The following is a 20,019-nucleotide window of genomic DNA, read 5'->3' as shown; positions in this document are numbered from 1 at the left end:
TATTGTTGATACAGACATCTGCATCAACCAGAGAATTCTGATTGACCCTATCAGACCTAGAATAGATGCACGTGTGATTACGGATAACCAGCAGTAAATGAATAATAAATACAATAAAGTAAATGACAAAGAGATTTTTAAAGTGGTTCGACAATTTAGAACTTGAGCCTACATCCACTATTATTTAATTGTTTTTTAGAGCTTACAAAAAACAGTATAATTCTTAGGAAAATTAGTTTAGAACAATTGCCCAACCCCCCTTGAAAACAAGTTATAATGGGTTTATATAACACCCATTTATATGATAGAGTTGAGATAAGATTCAAATACATAAGATTACGAAGTTACATGATCTTTAGTTACCTTAGTTAGAATCTAAGTCAATCTGAATATCTTCTTTCCAAATTGAGTCAATCTAAATATCTTCTCTCCTAATAGATAATTATCTTCTCCTAATTGACTGTATAAAAGGTACACCTGTATATAAATGAAATGGCTTTCTTGATCACTGTTCCCCTTGATACTGACGATATCGTACACTGCCGTCAAACAATGAAGCATCCATTAACCTAAAATAAAATAAAAAATAAAAACTTAGCTTGATGCAAGTGGTATATTAATTAATATGTGGGTTTCAGGAGAAGAAGTAACCTGATTAATAGATAACAATATGTTAAGAGTTAAAAAATGAAAAATTCTGCTTAGATTTTGAAGTGACTTACTTGTTTTTTTTGTTTGTTTTTTTTTTTAACCAGGATGGCCACATATACTTATCAATAAGTTTGGCCAGATTAAAGTGCATCTAAAAAAATTGATTCCATCTCTGTTGAAAGAGATCGCACCACCAACATCAGGAAAACCCGGTGGATAAGTTTTTATGAACTAACTTTGATTTGTATATAATCAACTTGACTTCGTTCAGCAGCCTCAACTTTGATTGGTTATAAAAAGTATAACTTGTGTTCAAAACAATTGAGTTTTGAATATTCCATTCCAGTCTACCGTTTCTTCCTTTGATGGACCATTTGCCCACTAAATTTCTTGGTCTAATTATGAACTTGTTACTTGGAATCTTTTAATTTCACACCATTTTTCGATAACCTTATCTGACAAGTATTTGGTTGGTAAGAATATAAATTTAATTCAAATATTTACTCTCCAAATTTGTAACCTAACCTATGTTGATTATATTTAGTATGATGATGATAAATTAGGTGATTTCATTGTAGAGTAAACGACTTTTTCCCACCCAAGGTTTGCCTTAATGACACTTTTTTACCTAAAAAGTTCTAAAATATCACTTTTCTATTCAAAATTTATATTATGTTAATACCCAAAATACATTTCACTTTTTTTAACCGGCGTTCGGTGAGTTACAAGGAGTCAGGGTGAGAGTGTTTTTGTAGAGTGGAGACCAGTGAATCGAATAGTGGTGATCGATTAAATATTTACCATCAAAATTAGTCGAAAATCAATTAAAAATAGGAAACCATAGTTTTACGATGACTCACAATCAACGAAAAATTAGATGCCGGAGTGAGAGATGTTTTGTAAAGAGGAAACTAGAGATTCAAATGGTGATAACGGAGAGAATTTTTGTCGTCAAAATAGGATATAATCAGCTTTAGATAGTAATAAAATATAAACTTTGAATGGAAAAATGGTATTTTAAAACTTTTTGAGTGTCCACCTTGAGTGGGAAAAGTTGCTACGTCTTGATTATACTTGGCTTCCAAAAGGCTAAATAAGTAGGTGACCATAATCAAAACCCTTATTAACAAGACATCCAGCTTTGTCATCTGCTCCTGGCAATGTTGATGCCATGAAATAATACGACAACAAAACCAAAACCCAGAAGAATCGATTTTCGTATTGGAAATCTGGCATTTGCTTGGATTGGCCAAGCCTGAATTACAACTAAATATCTCTTATCATCTTTTATTTTGTCGTATAACGCGTTTAGCCATCCCTCCTCTCTCTACTGTAAAGTAAGTATTCCTGGTGGATGTGGGTCCCACTTCACATTATTCTTAATTTGCTACACTACCCTTCGGACCCCTCTGGTCGAGCAAGCCGCAAAATTTGATTCGCTGTTCCTCCCCAATTACCCACTCATAAACATACCCTTTTATGTCCGATCTTAACCTCGGACAAATCGTACACACCCCTCCACGTGGCATGATTATATTGCTTACTTCTTTTTCTCAAGTTCCTATATAACTCTTCTCTCGCCCTTCACTCTCTTCGAATTTTGATCTCTTAGACGCCTTTTATTTTCGCTCTCTCAAACAGATAAACATGAGGGTTCGGTCATGGCTAGCGATAAGCACCACCACCGCAAACGACTCTACCGCCCCATTTCCGAAGAGTCAAAAACATCTCGTCCCAGACACCAGCAGCTCCTCCGATATTACCGGAAGTTACACGTCGATAAGCGACTCTAGCTACAGTAGCCTACAAAGCAACCTCTCCCTTCAAACGCTGCCCTCTATTCCTTCCCTCCAAAAAATCTCCCCAGAAGATACTGCAAACTTCTCAGCTTCTCACGTTTGCATAACCTCACTTAAGCCAAGGCCCAAGCTCCCTATCGGCTGCATCGCTGTCCACCAAAACCTACTCTACGCCGCCTCCGCTCATGAAATCAACGTCTACGATCGTACCACGTGGACCGTTCTCGATACATTTAACAATGACGATTCCTCCTCTGGCTCCGTCAAGTCTATTACTTTCTGCAATGGGAAAATCTTCACTGCTCACCAGGACTGCAAGATCCGAGTGTGGCAGTTAACTCCGAGCAAACGTCACAATCTCAAAACTACTCTCCCTACTGTTAACGACCGTTTGCGCCGTTGTATACTTCCGAAGAACTACGTCAACGTCCGCCGTCACAGGAAGAAGCTCTGGATTGAACATGCTGACGCCGTAACCGGTCTCACCGTTAATAACGGTTTGATCTTTTCGGTTTCTTGGGACAAGAGTTTGAAAATATGGCAGGCCTCTGATCTCCGTTGTTCAGAGTCTGTTAAAGCGCACGAGGACGCCATCAACGCCGTGGCGGTTTCCGCTGACGGAGCCGTTTACACGGGATCCGCTGACAAGCGGATTCGGGTTTGGGCCAAAGCTTTTAACGAAAAGCGGTACGGGTTGATGGCAACTCTAGAGAAGCACAAATCTGCCGTGAACGCTCTGGCCTTGAGCGACGACGGATCAGTGTTGTTCTCCGGAGCTTGTGACCGTTCGATCTTGGTGTGGGAGAAAGAGGACAGTGCGAATCACATGGTAGTGACGGGAGCTTTACGAGGTCATAATAAAGCGATTTTGTGTTTGATCAACGTCTCTGACTTGCTAATGAGTGGTTCAGCTGATCAGACAGTCAGGATTTGGCAGCGAGGTAACGACGGCAGGTACGGCTGTCTGGCGATTTTGGAAGGTCACATGAAGCCAGTGAAGACGTTGGCGGCAGTTAGAGAAGATGACCAGAACGGTACCGTTTCGGTATTTAGTGGCAGTCTGGATGGTGAGATCAAGGTGTGGCAGGTGTCGATGTCGAAACCCAGCAGCCCGTTGGATTTGCAAAAATGGAAATTATAATATAAGAACAATAATATGAAAATATAGTATTGAGTTACAGGTTTTTCTCCTTTACATTTTTTGATTTGATTGGGAGATTTTACCAACCATGTATTTTTAATTTGTTAATTCGTGGTTTGTTTAGTGAAAATTATGTTTGAAGTAACGTGATGGCTAATGTTTATGGTTGATTCTTTGTACATTATTTAGTTTGTTCACATAACTTTAGAGTAATTCTATGTTAAAAATTTGTATTATACATTAAAGTTATCGTGGAATAGCATATGCTTAATTTATGTCACCTCTTTGTTACCGTAATAAGGAAATTAAGCAGGCCAAGGCTAGGATGTGACATATGTAGTCGTCTTAATTGATATTTTGTATTTATCATTATGACAATGTGCCGTCCATTCACACTTTCGAATCCGAAAGAACCAACGAGTTGGTGATTGACTAAAACAACTGGATACCAAAATTTTGATATCTACCGAATTCGCCAAATAACCGAAAGGATAAATCAATGTCACTTTATCAACTTATATAGCTGTCTATTACTCACCATTAATTATAAGCATAGTGCATGGTTTTAACTTTTAAGATCCGATAAAAATTAAGAATCTATAGACCAGTTTGTTTATGATATACTTTAATTTGATTTTAGTACATATTTTCAGGAAGGAACTCAAAGGGACCTTGAACTCGGATCCGTTCTAGGGGCTAACCATGGAGTCCTAGATCCACACATTTCAAAGTACTAGGCGCCCTTAATTAATATTTGATTAAGAGAGATAATTTATGATTAAGCTGGTCAACAAAAAAGTTTAAATTGTTTGAATTCGGCAAGTTGCATAATTCACATACTAGTTTATTAGTATTAAAATACTAAAAATAAGCACATTATCTCTGGAATATTAAGACAATTTGTCATTTAGTCTTATCTCATCCTTACTTGGATAACCCTCAATTTGTACTTAATTAACTACCATAACCATCCATTAATCGTCCAGTTCAGGCCTAATACCTGAAAATAGGACCATTTAATTAAACAATTAGATTTGACTTTATAGTTCATCCAATATTTATTAACTTAAATTATACCTCTTTTTCTAAGAAGAAATGAAATTAAAAATAATAAAGAATTAGAAGTCTGCAACACATGCTGGGAAGACAGATTCCTTTGGCTAGCCTATTACCCTTATCAGTTGACGTTGATTATTTTATTAATCAACCATTTTAAACATGTGAATTCATGAAATTAATTTTATCGTATTATATAGTCTTCTATCTCTGTTGAATTTAATCATATGTATCCTTTCCTGTGTGCGGTAGTGCAGGAGTAGATCAAGTCAACCATTTATAAACATTAAATTCTAAGGCAGATTATTAACTCATCGGATGGGTGAGAATCTCTGCGCAGCGAAGTTTGAAGTTTCAAGTCAACTGCATTATAATTTCATTTTGAACAAAGGCATTTGATTTCCTTGATGAAGCTTATGATGGGCAGATCACATCATTAAAAAGATAAGCATTGATCGGTCGAAGTTATGGCCTACCAGAACAGTACTACTTAAGGACTTCTTTAGTACTCATCATGTATATACTATATACCACCAAATTCGATGTGGCCCATTTTATGTTGTTTCGTGGAAATTAGGTTAAAACAAACCCATTTGAATTCCATGCATGCTTTACATATAATCGTTTTCAGGTTAAGTTGTTTTCTACAATAAAAGCCATGGTTTTTCAGGTTGCGTGAAGATTTAATTTGTAAGGTTGACATTCAGCAGGAAGATGATTATCGTATTATTAATTATTTAATTTATAGGTTAATTCTACACTAATTAATGAGTAACTTTGAAATTTGATGGTGCTGGTTCCAGACAAAATTTTAGTTCGACTTGGACGATATATACCAAACTTTGAATCGTGAAAGTAGCAAATGAAGGTTCTAATCTTTAAATAGTAGCACCGTTTACTTTGAAAGCAAGTTCTCAGAAGACAGCAAAAAGATTGGTCCAAAATCCAAATACATGTATATGGCGCCAGACCAAATTATATTATCTCTTGGTTTAATTCTCGTCCGCTTACTAGAACATAAAAGAACAGTCATCATAAATAAATAAATAAATAAATAATAATAAAAGCTAGCTGAATAAAAAGTGTCTGTAAATGGATATATCATGTACAGCTTCTTTTTGGACATAAAGAATAGTCCTCCTCCTCCATCGTTATTGTTATAATATTCCTGGCGGGCCGTCTTTTGAACGACGAAATTTCTTGGTCACACGAAGAGGGACAGCTTGTGTGTGAGTGAGCAAGTGGGCAAGTTGATGAGCTTGATGATGTGACCAATTGAGAGACCATTATATATTATATATATATATAGCTGTCACTTGTCCGATTATTATTCATGTTGGATTGATTAAAATCATATTAATGCATGATATGATTTATTACACTGTCATTAGGCCTTTAACCTAAAAAATTAACTCTTCGATTTGATATGTCTAATATAAGGCATCAGCAAAATCAAGTTGGATCAAGCAATTAAGGTTCCCCTGGTGTCTTAAGTTTATGTCAATTTTGGTTTGATTTTGGACGCTTGATGCAAAGTCAACTATCTTTATTGCACAAGGGAGTGGTATCTTATCTATAAACTAACGTCGATTAAATTATTTGTTATTGTATTGATATATTGATATAGAGTATATAACAAATGAATTATTGGAGAAGGTTAAACATTAGAAGTTCAAACACATGATTCAAAAATATTTTAAATAAGTATGTCAAATTAAAACAGTCATAACTTTTGATTTGGGAAGAGTTATGATATTAACGAAAAGCTCGTTTTAAGCTTGACGTCGTGGTCAACCATGTATCCCGGCTATCATTTTTAGGCCAAAACTCACTTTTTTGACATGTTTTGTGACCCTTTCTAAGTTTTTTGTGTATTTTTTCTTATTTTATTTAGTGTTTTTCTTATTTTATAATTAATCAACGGTGATGATTTCTTCTTTTAATTAATTTTCACATTTAATTAGAATTTTATTTCCTTCTTTAATTGAGAATCTTATTAGGGTTGACTATCATCACCTTATATAAACATATTATTCGTTTCTTTGAATATATATAATGATTATTCAGAATTTCCTTCAAACTTTACGACTTAAATTTTTGTGATTGAGACTTATTTATTAACCCTATAGGCATAATCGTCTACTAACCTTATTTTTACGCTAACTCGTTGTGTTATATATATATAATGATTAACTTAAACAATTGAAGGAAGCCACCTAGCTACTCTTATCATATGACTACCGACACACTTTCTTGTTATGTATGATGATCATCAACCCATATGACTACCGACACACCCCATAGTCACGCTCTATGTCTTGTCCTATTAGGTTCTAAATTGTTTTCTCATCTAGAATCTACTGCAGTTATGTTCACAATTTAAGAAACAAGAGCATTTTAGTTTATATAACTTGCATTAAAATTGCCTTCAACTATATATATGGATGAATATTCGAGGTAATTTTGTCTTGTATGAAACCGATAACCTCAATGTATTAGTTTTTAATCGACTTTAATTTCTTTTTATTTGCTATAGGCGAGAGTTAAATCCGCAATTGTGGTCAACATATCCAAAGTTCTCTGCTTGGTAGTTGGTTCTGGAAGCCTTAATCCACATTAACTAGGTTAATTTTTTAATTAATACAGAAAGAAATATTTTAGTTCAACTCATAAGATGAAGTTTTAATTCCAGTCAGTACTTTATCTTTTATTTTTCCTATTTAGCTTTCCAAGATAAAGATATCATATGATCGTGCATCAATATTATGCAAAGTTGAAATCATTTAATTACATCTTCTATCTTTTCTATTAATCATAAAATATTAGATATCCAGCATTGTAAATTGTTAAAATTCCTGCAAATAAAGCAAAAAGGGCTCCCTATCATTTAAAATAAATAAATTGATCATTGAGGACGAAAGCTCAACACTGAACATTAAGGGTAATAATATATATGATTCCATGGAGTTTATGTTCATTGGAAAGATAAAACTACTGAATATGTATCCATGAACAAGTATGCGGTAGGCGGGGTATATAGCTGGGAATATTGAAGTGTCAGTAGCGTAAAAGCTGAAACCTGCTTCTCTAAAAAGTTAGTGATAACATATCATAATGTTTATATTATCTGAAGTTGAACCTCGTGTGGTGGTTGGTGAACAGCGTCCCTCTTGCCTCGGTAAACCATTCAGATATATGATTTCTTTAAAGAAGATGGTGGCATGCACTGAATATATAACAGACAGATAAATCTCATGTTATTATATATGAATATGATCAACTTGTTTTTGATGCAGTACTCTCATTGGTCCTTCAAATCCCTGGAATATAATTTAATGTTATAAATTGGTGGTTGAAAATTTAGCTTGGCGCCACAGTTTCTACAATTATATACTGCTTGGCCTTGCATGAATTTCCGTTGCTCTAAGCCAACTTGACAACTTGTTTCTGGGATTGAGTCACTCGATAAAATAATAAGCTCTACCAGTACCACTATTCTTGAAAAGCTGCATATATTTATTTTAATGATTGTATATATATTTTTTTTTTTAGTTTAGTATTGCGGAGTTGGAGACGTTTAAAAAAAGTCAAAAACGTTTCTATCCAATACAAAGCAATACAATACTCCTCTTATCTTAAGACCTTTACCAATCATAATATTCTCATCCCCACTCTTTCTTCCGTGCGCATAACCTGCAGCATTTTTGTTTATTTATTAGTAAACCTTCCAAGCAACAACAACCAGTTCGTCCCTTGCAAATTGCAATCAAGAAATGGTTTCAATTGGGTATTTTTATATTTGAAATCGTGAGCTGTCTTGAAATCCAGGAAGATATAATATCTAATGTACTCCATATGGTAATATCTAAAGAAGATTTAAATATATAAATTTAGTGATGGAAAAGGACAAATTAATTAATTTTTTTCGATCAGTGGATCACTATTATCGTTGCCAATGACACATGCATGAGATTAAATGAAAACAAAGCCTCTAATATCTTTTTGTTTTAGGTCAACTTCCATGAAATCAAACATCATTTAAAATTTATTAAACAAGAGAACAATATTCAACATAATGAAGCAATTATACATATATTTTAATGATCTAATACGTAGATTAATCGTGGAAGTACTTCCAATGTTTCACATTGTTTCCAGAAGTCTCCAAATAGAGGTTTATAATAATGAATTAATAGAATAAAAATCATTAAGTTGCTTCAATCAATCGCTCTTTGATTGATCATCACATGCATGGAATGGAACACTCTCATCTGACTCATCGTGAGAATAACAAAGAGAGATCAGAGAGAGACAGCCAGGCCATGACTGACTTCAACTGAATAATTTTACTGCTGAAACCACACCATTAAATTATTAGAAAGAGATTAAATTCAGGAAATATTTATACATCAAAGTTGGGCCCTTTAGCAAATTTTATAGATGGATTAAAAGTCCAATGATGAGGGCCCAAGAACTAAAGTCCAGAGTCATGGTCCATATTAAAAGTCCAAATCTGGTGAATTAATATGGCATAGCCACTGAACTTGAAGTGATTTACGGTTTACCCTCCGCCCTAAACTGCGTCGCTTCTACCTCCGTCACTTTCTTCTTAGGAAAAAATACCAAGTGTTGGGTAACAGCAAGCACTTGGCAGTGGTATCAAAATGGCGTTGAGATTGGCTGTGCTAAAAAGCTCTGGGATTCACACAGGATGTGGGTTATCCTTCGCGCGGTGGGCTCATGTCGCGGCCCTTCCTGCGCCGATGGATTCAACTATCAGTTCTTCTACTGTATCTCCACCGTTGCTTTTACCAGATAACCCAGAAGAAAAAAACAACAGCGGTTTCGGATTCCCAAGTTTCTCATTTGGTGGGTCCATGGAACTTATGGCTGTCCCTAAAAGGAAGGTAAATATTTTTTCTTTTCTGTTTTGTGTCAACTGAGAGTTTGAATTTTCTTTTTTTTCTTTTTTGTGATAACAATATTGTTAAATTTTAGGATTGATTGGTGTTTTCTAGGTTATTTATGGTGGGTATTCATCCATTAGGGTTTAGGGTTTTAGACTTTTATGATTATACAATTTTTTCAATATGGCATTACAACAAACTAAAACTATTTTAGATGGCGTGGGTTATCAATTAGTATAGCGTGCTTTGAAGAAATTTTTTCTAATGTAGATGTACTTTATCCCTTGAAAGATGCATAATTTTGAATCATCCTTTGTACATGGTCCCCTTGCCATAAACTGAAAATTTAAGATTTTCTGTATAAAATTTCTGTTAATTGGTTTTTATGCCTTTGTCAATCATGTAGGTTTCCCCCCATAAGAGAGGCATAAGAAATGGGCCAAAAGCTTTGAAGCCTGTTCCAGTGATTATTCGGTGCAAGTAAGGTTTTTCCCAGTAATGTTTGCATGCTTCATTTTTTGATGTTTTGGATTGAATTTAATGTATTGAGGTAACCTATTTGATATAAGAGTATGTAGTTAGGTAGGTTGGGATCATTGTTGGGGAGAAACTAAATTGGTTTGCTATAATGTAGCACCCTTAGAAATTGAATAGACAATTTTTTTTGTTTATTGACTTTAATTATGTCGAGAAATCTATAGGATAAAAAAGTCTGTCTTTGCATCCAATTTATAGTAATTCAGGAAGATTCTCTCATTCTCTACACCAGACATTTTGAATTATTTGTTTACTTTTCTCAAAAAGAGCCTTCTATTAAACTGAGGATTTTTTCCTTTGCTTTCTTAGAAAGAGATTAATTTTGTTGTAGTTCAAGGGGTGATAAGACTATTGAACTAGGAGGGATTTGTGACCCCTGTTTTCACTTTCCATTATCGTTCATCTTTTTGAAGTAGAGAGGAATTAGTTTTGGGATTCCACAATGTAGGCATCATAAAATTGAAAATACAAAAATGAAATGTCTAATTCTTGAAAGCCTTGGATGAGGATGTGATATTTAATGAGTTCTTATTATCACTGCTCTCTATGTACAAGATTTCAAATTGCTTGTAATACGTTCAGATTGATATATGTTCTTGAGTATGATCTATCTCATCATTGCAGGAGCTGCGGTCGAGTGAAGTTGCCACACTTCTTCTGTTGCAGTGGAGAGAGGCGGAAGGAAGAGTGATGGATTAAATGATTCTGCTAGCTGCTTCTCTGCAATTAAGCACCAAACATAGTTTTGTAATAGGGGTCAACATGTTGTTTTTTGAATTATCTAAACTTTTTCAGATTTTAATAAACTTGATAGAAGCTTGTTTGTAGAAACACTGATTGCATTGTGTTTTTCTTTTTCCTCTTAATCATAATGATTTCTTCATTGATCGCGTAAACGAAGTTCACGGCACCATATTGTATAAATGAGCTGGATGGATAGGATTTGCAGTGTAATTTGCCAGGGATTCATTCCTCTTGGTGGTGCTGATTATTGCAGAGATGGCATTTAAGCCTTAGAAAGACAAATTTACTGTAAAGAAGAGATAATCTATTGAATTGCATTTACTTGAAAATCATTGAGAATCCTTGCAACTCGGATATTTACAATTCATCTATTAGATATTTGGGGGTTGTGATTGTTGTGGCTGAGAAAGGGGAGAGATAATGATAAGAAAAAAATTCTTTAAAAGATTGTGTTTTGACGGTTATTAAAGGGGATATGGTTGTTTTAATTGATTTATTACATTATTAAGTGTCTTAGAAAACAGTAGCAAATCAGAATCCCAACTAATAACAGTATTACGTAAATGGTCATGGGATGGGGCTTGTCCTTGCATCCATTATATTTGATGATGTGAGATTGGAATTTAAAGCCTCATTCATATATCGCAAAGAATAATAGAACGGAACCCTCGAGAATTTGTGGCTATCCGTGTGAAACAAATGAGTTAATGTGTTATTGGAGTTCAATTTTTCACACACCGTTAAGTTGTTAAACTGTTATAGTGAATATATGTTTTATCCAAACTATTTTATGTTAAGTTAATAAACTGTTACGGTGAATATATGTTTTATCTAAACTATTTTATCATAATATCAGAATCAAGAGCATCGAAGTTGAATTTGGACCCGACCCTCATTGCTAAGTTTGGAGCCACTTGATCATGTGCTATTTCAACAACAAAAGGAGTCAATGTCTAATAAGAAGACCTCATCATCAACTCTATTAAGCAAGGTACGTTTCTTCTTCACCGACTTCAATCAGAGTTGCACGCGTGTCACACAATGGTGAAACGTTGTGTATACCCACCGCAACCCGTAAGTAGGAATGGATTACGGTGCTTCATAAGACCACTGTAAGTGATTGAACCTATCCAATCAGATAAGTAGGGAACTACATGACTGATGTGATTGGCGTAGACCACCATAAAACAGTGGTATTGTCACACATGAATGCCAAGCGTAACTAACCTGAACCACCTCAATGTAAATACATTAGTGGAGACTGATTATTAAGAAAGCAGAAGCCAGAGAGTGCTTTAAGGCACAGAAATTATACACCTCGGTTTCAGTGCACTTTTGAAGGCGGTTTCATTTCATTGAATTGGCTGAGCAAACGAGGCACACCTTGCATGCAGCTTCTCTCTTGTTCTTTCTGTTCCTCTTCGGTAATGGCTCTGCTTGTAATTGTTTTGTTGATTGGTATTCAACTTCGTAATTTCTTCTTGTTAATTTTGTACTTCTTGTTTAGTTATTGAGGATACAGAATTTCATGTTATGCATATATACATTATTTCACTTGAGAAGAAGACGTGTGAAAATTCTATTCTATGTTATTTTAGATTTAGAACCAACTTTACTGGAATCAAAACCATGGCTGTCATTTCTTTAAATCTTCCTTTTTTCTGTAGCTTAAACTTCTCTTCTATCTAGAGATCAACGGAGGTTTACTAGAGAGAGTGGACTATATATTTGACAAATAGAGAGAAGCAAAGATGAAATTTGGGAAAGAGTTCAAGAAACAAAAAGTGCCGGAGTGGACAGATGCTTATATGGATTATAATGGGCTCAAAAGAATTTTAGGAGAAATCTTGCAGTACAAGCAAAGTAAGCAACCTCCAACACCCATGAGAGCCCGTCACCAGAAGTTGAAATTGCGTAGAACCTTCAGTGGACTACATGCACGATCTGGTAATCTTGTTAACAGTGGGGATATCGAAGAGCAAGTGATTGATGTCAGCACATCACCAAGAGATGGTTCTGGTTCTGGACATTTCTACAAGACTAATTTTCTGAGGCAGTCTGAACAAGGGGGAGAGATTGAGGTTATGTTCTTCAGAAAGCTTGATCAAGAACTCAACAAGGTCAATAACTTTTATTACGACAAGGTGAAGGCAGTGCTGGACGAAGCAACTGATCTAAATAAACAAATGGATGCCCTGATTGCTTTGCGAATCAAGGTGGAGGGAAAACCTCCTCCTGCCGATAATGCTGCTTCAATGCCCTTAAGAAGCAGTACTTCAAGCACTGCTAGAATTCGAAGTAAGTACATAGTCAGAATCCACATAATTATAATTATGTGCATGATTTAACTATTCCGTGTATTTGAAATTTTCAGCTTTAAGACAATCAAATAAGGTTTGAATGACGTGCAATTTTCTGTGTCTGTCGGGGGAACTTGTAGTGAATGAGGATTGGCTTTACCCTTGTAAAAGACACAGAAGTGAGCACAGTTGAGCGACTAAGATAAAAGTGTATTTTAATTCGCTATGTTTAGAAAATGCAAATTGATTTTATATGGCATCAGTATTTGCAATAGCTTGAGATTTTATTGGAGAGGCTATCATTTCCTAATGGGTTACTCTAACATGCCAAAGCTGCAGGAACAGAACAACCAGTGGAACCTGGAGTTGAAATGATTTGTAGAAGTCCGCTAGAAGAACTTGGTGAGAGTCGGAGTGGTGATGCAGTTCTGATTCATGGTTGAAAAAACTTCTTTTACTTAAGAAAACACTCTTATAATCACTTATAAATATGTAATCATACTAAATGTGCAGAAAGTGAGAATGCTGATACAAAAGTTGAAGTGGACATGAATGATAATTGTCGAGGGGGATGTTCTTCTGGTGACCCAGAAGTTGGTCCAGTTCGCACTACCAATTACAGTAGTGATAGCCAAGAGAAGGAGAACCTATACAAGTGCAAAGAAGATTCACTGGAAATCCTTGAGCACGTTAAGATTAACAATACACTGGAATCTCCATTTTCAACTTTAAAAGGTGTTTTCAAGGATTCTAAAGATGATGAGTTGAGATTTAAAAAGGAGGAGCTGAAGGAAGCTGAAGATCGATTGAAAGCTGTGTTTATTGAATTCTATCGAAAGCTACTTCTTCTTAAGCACTACAGGTGATTACGGTAACATTGTCTGAAAACATATACCTTGTAACTCGTTAAATTGTTACGTTCTTATTGTTTTGCTAATGGATGGACCAGTTTCATGAATCTCGCAGCATTTTCCAAGATAATGAAGAAGTACGAAAAGGTCAGAAACCAAAAGCTTCTTCGGGTTCTGAGTTGCATTATCATCTCACAAACTAAACATTAAAAGAATATCGATTTCTAATACTCAAATTGTTTCATTTTCATTTTAAATGAGAAATTGATTGAATGCTTGCATAATACAGATCTCTTTTAGGAGGGCATCCAGATCATACATGAAAATTGTGGACAACTCTTACATTGGCAGCTGTGATGAGGTCTGTCTCGTGTACCTATATTCCAAATATAAAATCACAATGGTGACTGGCCATAAATTGGATAACTGGGAAAATTTTCATTCAGTATATGTGTCTTAAATAATTCAAATACATTTTGAAAAAGTCAGAATAGTATTTTTTAATCAGTAAATATTAAAAGAGCTTTATAAATACGAACCAGCTGCATTTGGTGAAATTGCTGACAGAAACTGTATTCCTATTTTAGATTGCAGGGTACTGGTGTCTTCTTTTATTTTTATTATCAAACAGCAATCGTGCAGGCTTTTCTTTTTTGGTTCTTCTTTTTAAATTTTTAACTATCTTTTTTCTACCTAACCCCACCTTAAATGGTGAATATTCATGATTGCCGCGCAGTAAAACGCTGTGATTTCTCTCTCTTTCACTTCTCTATCATCTTCGAAGATACTAACCATATAATCAGCATTTCTTCAGTCATGCTTCACTTTATTGTTACTGAATGTAAAGCAAGATCAGGTAAAAGTATATTGCCGTCTCAAACATCAGTATACAGAGCCTAGATCTTCAATTGAGCTTAGTTATTTATTATAAATTATCCTCTTGTTGTCGCTAGAAGGGAATGAACGAGGGTGGCAAACACACAAACTAAGTACTTATGAAATCTACATCCTTTGTTGAAAATTTTGCATTGAATAACAAATTTCAACTAAAATCTAGGCTGTGTAGATTGATGTCTGGGATAATATACTTTACTTAATGTTCCAATATGAGCCACTTTGTGAAAGCACAAACTACTATAGAACTCGGTCAATTGTCAGAACAGATCTCATATTAATGTTTCTTGTCCAATACAAAGGTTCCAGTACTAGCAAGTTTAATTACGATTGTTGGCCTTCCCTATATACTAGATTTATTTATTTATTTATTTATTTTTGGTCTTAATAGTTTATCAACCCATTATGCATAGAAAGATCAACCATGTTAGTTAGTTGGGCTCGTATATTTTTACCATCTTCTTAAAGCATTGAGTAGATTTGCCTTATGCCATCATAGGTTAACGCTCTTTTGGAAAGGGTAGAGACTACCTTCATCAACCATTTTTCAAACTCAAATCGCAGAAAAGGTATGAAGTTATTGAGACCAAAAGCGAAAAGAGAAAAGCACAAAGTAACTTTCTTATCAGGTTAGTAATTTCCTTACGAATTAGAACTCATGCTTAAAATCATCATATGGTTATGTTCTCTTATGGTTTACTTCTTATTTGCTGATTTTTATGTTGTCTTGTTATTTTCAGGGTTCTTTTCTGGTTGCTCTTTTGCATTAATTGTTGCTATTGTATTAAGAATAGAAGCCCTGAATCTAATGGACAAGAAGGAGGGTGCCTTGTACATGGTTAACATTTTCCCCCTTTACAGGCAACCATAAACTCCCCTAGCAATGTGTTTGTTAATTCTTGAATTTAATAATTTACTAGCAGATAGCTATTTCAATGTTGTTTATCCAGCCTACTTCATTGATAATCACTTAAGTATATCCATGCAGTTTATTTGGATATGTTGTTCTACATATGCTCATGTACGCTGCAGACATATATTTTTGGAGGCGTTATGGAGTCAACTATCCATTTATATTAGGTCTCAAGCAGGGAACTGAATTGGGCTATCGAGAAGTCTTCCTCCTTAGCACAGGTCTTGCAGTACTTGCTCTAGCTAGTTTCTTGGCAAATTTGCACCTGGACATGGGCTCAAGACATTACCAGAAATTAACTCAACTGCTTCCTCTGTTTTCAATTACAGTAAGATTCTAGATGTAACTAGATTTGTTTCTACTGGGTTTCTCCCATAATTACTACTATTCTTCCCAAATGATATCTCAAAAACCTCTTTCCAAATGCTGTGTCATCTTATACTGTGTTCACATGTAAATCAAGTGATGATTTAGTAAATAATACGTGAACACCAAATAGGATGACATGTAATTTAGGATGAGGTTTTTGGGATATTATTTAGGAAGAGTAGTATTACTACTCTACTGCGTGACAATCAATCAGTTATTTCTTTACAAGTGCCTGATGCTCTTATTAAATACATAATAGATGAAAGAAAACTTGCCTTTTTGTATAATCAAGGTTCCTTTTGTTTTCTCCCTGTTTTGCAGACTCTTATTGTTTTACTCTTCTGTCCTTTCAACATAATATACCGTTCAAGTCGCTTCTTCTTTCTTAAATCCCTATTTCGTTGCGTTTGTGCCCCACTCTACAAGGTGATTAAAATTCAAATAGTTAAAGTTTCATATACTATACCGTATTGGATGAGCAAGATGACATTTTGATTGTCTTCCCTTTCAGGTTACACTTCCAGACTTTCTCTTGGCAGACAATCTTACCAGTCAGGTGTTACACTATAACCAGGCATTTGATTGGGCTCAACAGGTAAATGTTTATAACTTGAATATTTTTTTATACTACCTGTTCTTTCTTGCCAGGTCCAGGCCCTGCGGAGTATAGAGTTGTACGTATGCTACTATGGTTTGGGAGAATATTCCGAGAGACAAAATAAGTGCCATAGTCATGGCATTTATAATGTTTTCTATTTTGTTATTGCTGTTATACCATTCTGGCTCCGCTTTCTCCAGGTATCATCTCATTCTTCTTTTGTTTTCATGTCTGCAACTTTTGATGCAGGGAAGCATTTTCAATAGAAAATGGTGGTGTCATAGATATTATTAGAGGCTCTAGGAAACTATATGTTATTTTCATATGCTTGTTTTGTGTTCCACCATAAATATTTGTCTTCTTTTTCTCTACATCCAAATTCACCTCCTCTAAACCTAAGGAAAAACTATCATCATTGAAATATGCACTTACATATGGTACATTTAATTTTGCAGTGCCTCCGCAGATTGTGTGAAGAGAAGGATGCAGTGCAAGGATATAATGGTTTGAAATACTTCTTGATAATCATTGCAGTTCTTATCAGAACAGCTTTTGAGCTGAAGAAGGGGACAAACTGGTTAGTGCTTGCATTGATCAGCTCAGCCATTGCAACAGCTATGAGTACATATTGGGATATTGTTGTTGATTGGGGGCTTCTGAGAAGGAGATCAAAGAACCCGTATTTGAGAGATAAACTAGTTATTTCCCACAAGAGTGTCTATTTTGCAGCAGTGGTATTATGCAGTGACTAATCTGAGATTTTCTATATAGTAAGTTATGCAACTGATTTAATTATTTTGTGAAATTTATTACAGGTCCTGAATATACTACTGAGAGTTGCGTGGATGCAGCTAGTTCTAGAATTCAAGTTGCATTCGCTTCATAGAATGACCTTAACAACTGTCATTTCCTGCCTTGAAATTATCCGTCGTGGCATTTGGAACTTCTTCAGGTATTTCACCACCTCTGATATTAGGTAAAGCATTTGCTGAGTTTTTTTCTCCTCCTCAACAATGTAGCAATTACCAGATTGTGTCTTCTGCTCCCCACATTATGTTTATGGATATTTCTATCACCATTTCATATGTATATGTAAAGAAAAATGTTACCCTTGCCATAACTCTGAGCTGATATTTCGATAAGAGATCATATCAGAGTATATCATTTTCTAGTTTGTGCTTATACAAGGGTTGCATTCAATCAGGTTGGAGAATGAGCACTTGAACAATGTTGGTAAGTACCGAGCATTCAAGTCAGTTCCACTTCCTTTTTGTTACTACAACGAAGAAGAAGACAAGGATGATTAGCATCACAGTCTCTATTCAATTGAGCATTGAGTTCAATAATGCAAGTGCTATAGCTTTGAGGATCAAATCCAGTATCCATGGGCATATGTACAGGACAAAATTTTCGGAAAGGGTGGGTTCAGGGCAGACACTGATTAGTCACTGCTTTTCAACTTGAAACAGCAGTAGCTGCTGCAAACTATTAAATGCAGGTTTTTTTTAATTTGTCATGAGTGTATTTGTAAAATTTTAAAGTATATTTATCATTTTTTAAATTAATAAGGGATAATTGATTTTTTATAGGGTATCCGGGTAAGGAACTAGAACCTGTACTTTAATTTCAAGTTCCAATTCTAGGAATCTAAGAACTGGAACCAACCGGTTCTGGTTTTGGTTCCTTTTGTTGGTACTCCCCGGCACTTGAAACTCATTTGCTGCCAAGTACATGAAAACCAAAAATAAAAGCCCTTGATCTCTTTCAAATTCCCAATTAACTTTGTTTAATTTATTATTTAATTAACTAAATAACTGATAAGATATCTTTTTTAAAGAAATTATAACAAAATTATTGATTTAAAAAAAAAAAGTTTATACAATATTAGTTGAATGTCTGAATGTAAAATTATAGACAAATTAATAATCGTAAGTAATGTCTAAAGAATTAATAAATCATTATGGGTGCTTAATGTCTAAAGGATTAATAAATCATTATGGATGCCTTTAAGTATTTGGAATAATATTTTTGAAATATTATCTCCTCCCATTCACTCTTTTTTTATTATCAGCTTTACTTAATTAAAAAAACAAAATTCCTTTAGGCGTCCAATGTCACATGTTCATCACGTGACCGACTTCATATAACATTACAAAAATTAAATTAAAAAATTGGAAGGGTTTATACGAGGTTTAATAGACAATGGGAGGCTTCCTCTCCTCAACAACGTCAACAACAACCGACTCTCAAATACCCTCCTCCTCCTCCTCCTTCTCATCACCATCATCATCTTCCGATTCTCAAAATCCCAACTCCTCAGCTAACTCCTTAAATCCTAAAATGCCATCCTCTGATAATAACCAACCGCTAAAACAAACTCCGGAATCTTCAAATGTTGACTCCCGACAAACCCTAGAATCTAAACCCCAAAACCCTGATTCCAGATCCCAATCTTCTTCAATTGATACAAAAATAGAAAAAACCCAAGAAGAGAAAGAGAAGGAGACAGTGATCGATAATGGAGAAGAAATTGAAGGTGAAGGAGCGGAAGAAGAGGAGGAGGGAGAGTGTGGATTTTGTCTTTTTATGAAGGGTGGTGGGTGCAAAGAAAGCTTTATAGCGTGGGAGAATTGCGTTGAAGAATCTGAGAAGAACAAGGAAGATGTTGTGGAGAAGTGCTTTGAAGTAACTAGTACTTTGAGGAAGTGTATGGAGGCTCATGCTGATTACTACGAGCCCATTTTGCGTGCTGAAAAAGCGGCTCAGGAGGAGGCCGTCAAGGAGTTGGAGAAAGAGAAGGCTGCCGAGGATTCAAAAGATTCCAAAGGAAATGGGGATGTGGGTAGAAATTGAGATGGTTTGATGACTAACTTTTCTTTTCTTTATTAAAGGAATTAATGTTGTTCCTATATATGATTTTGATATCTAATAGCGGGAATTCAGAAGAATTTGAGGATAATAAGATTTCTTGATTATGTTTTGTTAAGGATTTGGAAAGAAGATTAAAGATGGTTAAGAGATGAGAACTAGAAGTAAGTTATTTGCAAATGTTGTCAATGCTTACTTTATAATAAGTGGATGATGTTTTTTAACTTGCGAATCAAGTATTATTTGGTCTTATGATGAAATTCTTGTGTTATTAGAGTAACTGTTTTTTTGCATCTTGGTGTTTTAGCTGCTTGTGCCATTATATAATGTTGATTAAGAATCATTATTTAGTGATATGATAACTGGAATCAGTGGCATAATTATGTGGACT

The 20,019-nt window shown here is 35.0% G+C and overlaps 4 protein-coding genes across 4 annotated transcripts; all 4 read left to right on the top strand.

The window, feature by feature from the left end:
- The first annotated feature begins 2,237 nt into the window (after positions 1–2,237).
- LOC116122116 (protein JINGUBANG-like) lies at positions 2,238–3,773 on the top strand. Its single transcript, XM_031408027.1, has one exon. The coding sequence runs from the start codon at positions 2,299–2,301 to the stop codon at positions 3,589–3,591; it is 1,293 nt and encodes a 430-aa protein (XP_031263887.1). The 5' UTR covers positions 2,238–2,298; the 3' UTR covers positions 3,592–3,773.
- A 5,414-nt stretch (positions 3,774–9,187) lies between these two features.
- On the top strand, positions 9,188–10,974 carry LOC116122109. Its single transcript, XM_031408021.1, has 3 exons — positions 9,188–9,554; positions 9,961–10,034; positions 10,716–10,974. The coding sequence occupies exons 1-3, from the start codon at positions 9,312–9,314 to the stop codon at positions 10,780–10,782; spliced, it is 384 nt and encodes a 127-aa protein (XP_031263881.1). The 5' UTR covers positions 9,188–9,311; the 3' UTR covers positions 10,783–10,974.
- Positions 10,975–12,586: 1,612 nt separating this feature from the next.
- On the top strand, positions 12,587–18,151 carry LOC116122091 (phosphate transporter PHO1 homolog 10). The gene is made up of 13 exons (XM_031408007.1): positions 12,587–13,133; positions 13,649–13,997; positions 14,085–14,133; positions 14,276–14,347; positions 15,380–15,509; positions 15,621–15,741; positions 15,869–16,121; positions 16,484–16,588; positions 16,674–16,718; positions 16,811–16,960; positions 17,216–17,494; positions 17,576–17,712; positions 17,965–18,151. Exons 1-13 carry the CDS (start codon positions 12,587–12,589, stop codon positions 18,065–18,067), a joined length of 2,340 nt encoding a protein of 779 aa, XP_031263867.1. The 3' UTR covers positions 18,068–18,151.
- Positions 18,152–18,962: 811 nt separating this feature from the next.
- Positions 18,963–19,613, top strand: LOC116122105 (lisH domain-containing protein C1711.05-like). Its single transcript, XM_031408017.1, has one exon. The coding sequence runs from the start codon at positions 18,963–18,965 to the stop codon at positions 19,611–19,613; it is 651 nt and encodes a 216-aa protein (XP_031263877.1).
- The last annotated feature ends 406 nt before the right edge of the window (positions 19,614–20,019 follow it).

Source organism: Pistacia vera, unplaced genomic scaffold, assembly GCF_008641045.1.
Source record: "Pistacia vera cultivar Batoury unplaced genomic scaffold, PisVer_v2 Contig1314, whole genome shotgun sequence".
In the NCBI taxonomy this organism is placed as follows: Eukaryota; Viridiplantae; Streptophyta; class Magnoliopsida; order Sapindales; family Anacardiaceae; genus Pistacia; species Pistacia vera.
Note: the sequence above shows the minus strand (reverse complement) of the source record. Positions and strands in the feature narration are given on the sequence as shown.

Bases quoted from the DNA above. Each gene is read 5' to 3' on its own strand.
- LOC116122116 (XM_031408027.1), top strand. From the start codon at position 2,299: ATGAGGGTTCGGTCATGGCTAGCGATAAGCACCACCACCGCAAACGAC.
- LOC116122109 (XM_031408021.1), top strand. From the start codon at position 9,312: ATGGCGTTGAGATTGGCTGTGCTAAAAAGCTCTGGGATTCACACAGGA. The intron at 9,555-9,960 runs GTAAATATTTTT...TCAATCATGTAG, and splicing joins TGGCTGTCCCTAAAAGGAAG to GTTTCCCCCCATAAGAGAGG. The intron at 10,035-10,715 runs GTAAGGTTTTTC...TCATCATTGCAG, and splicing joins CCAGTGATTATTCGGTGCAA to GAGCTGCGGTCGAGTGAAGT.
- LOC116122091 (XM_031408007.1), top strand. From the start codon at position 12,587: ATGAAATTTGGGAAAGAGTTCAAGAAACAAAAAGTGCCGGAGTGGACA. The intron at 13,998-14,084 runs GTGATTACGGTA...TGGATGGACCAG, and splicing joins CTTCTTCTTAAGCACTACAG to TTTCATGAATCTCGCAGCAT. The intron at 16,589-16,673 runs GTGATTAAAATT...CTTCCCTTTCAG, and splicing joins TTTGTGCCCCACTCTACAAG to GTTACACTTCCAGACTTTCT.
- LOC116122105 (XM_031408017.1), top strand. From the start codon at position 18,963: ATGGGAGGCTTCCTCTCCTCAACAACGTCAACAACAACCGACTCTCAA.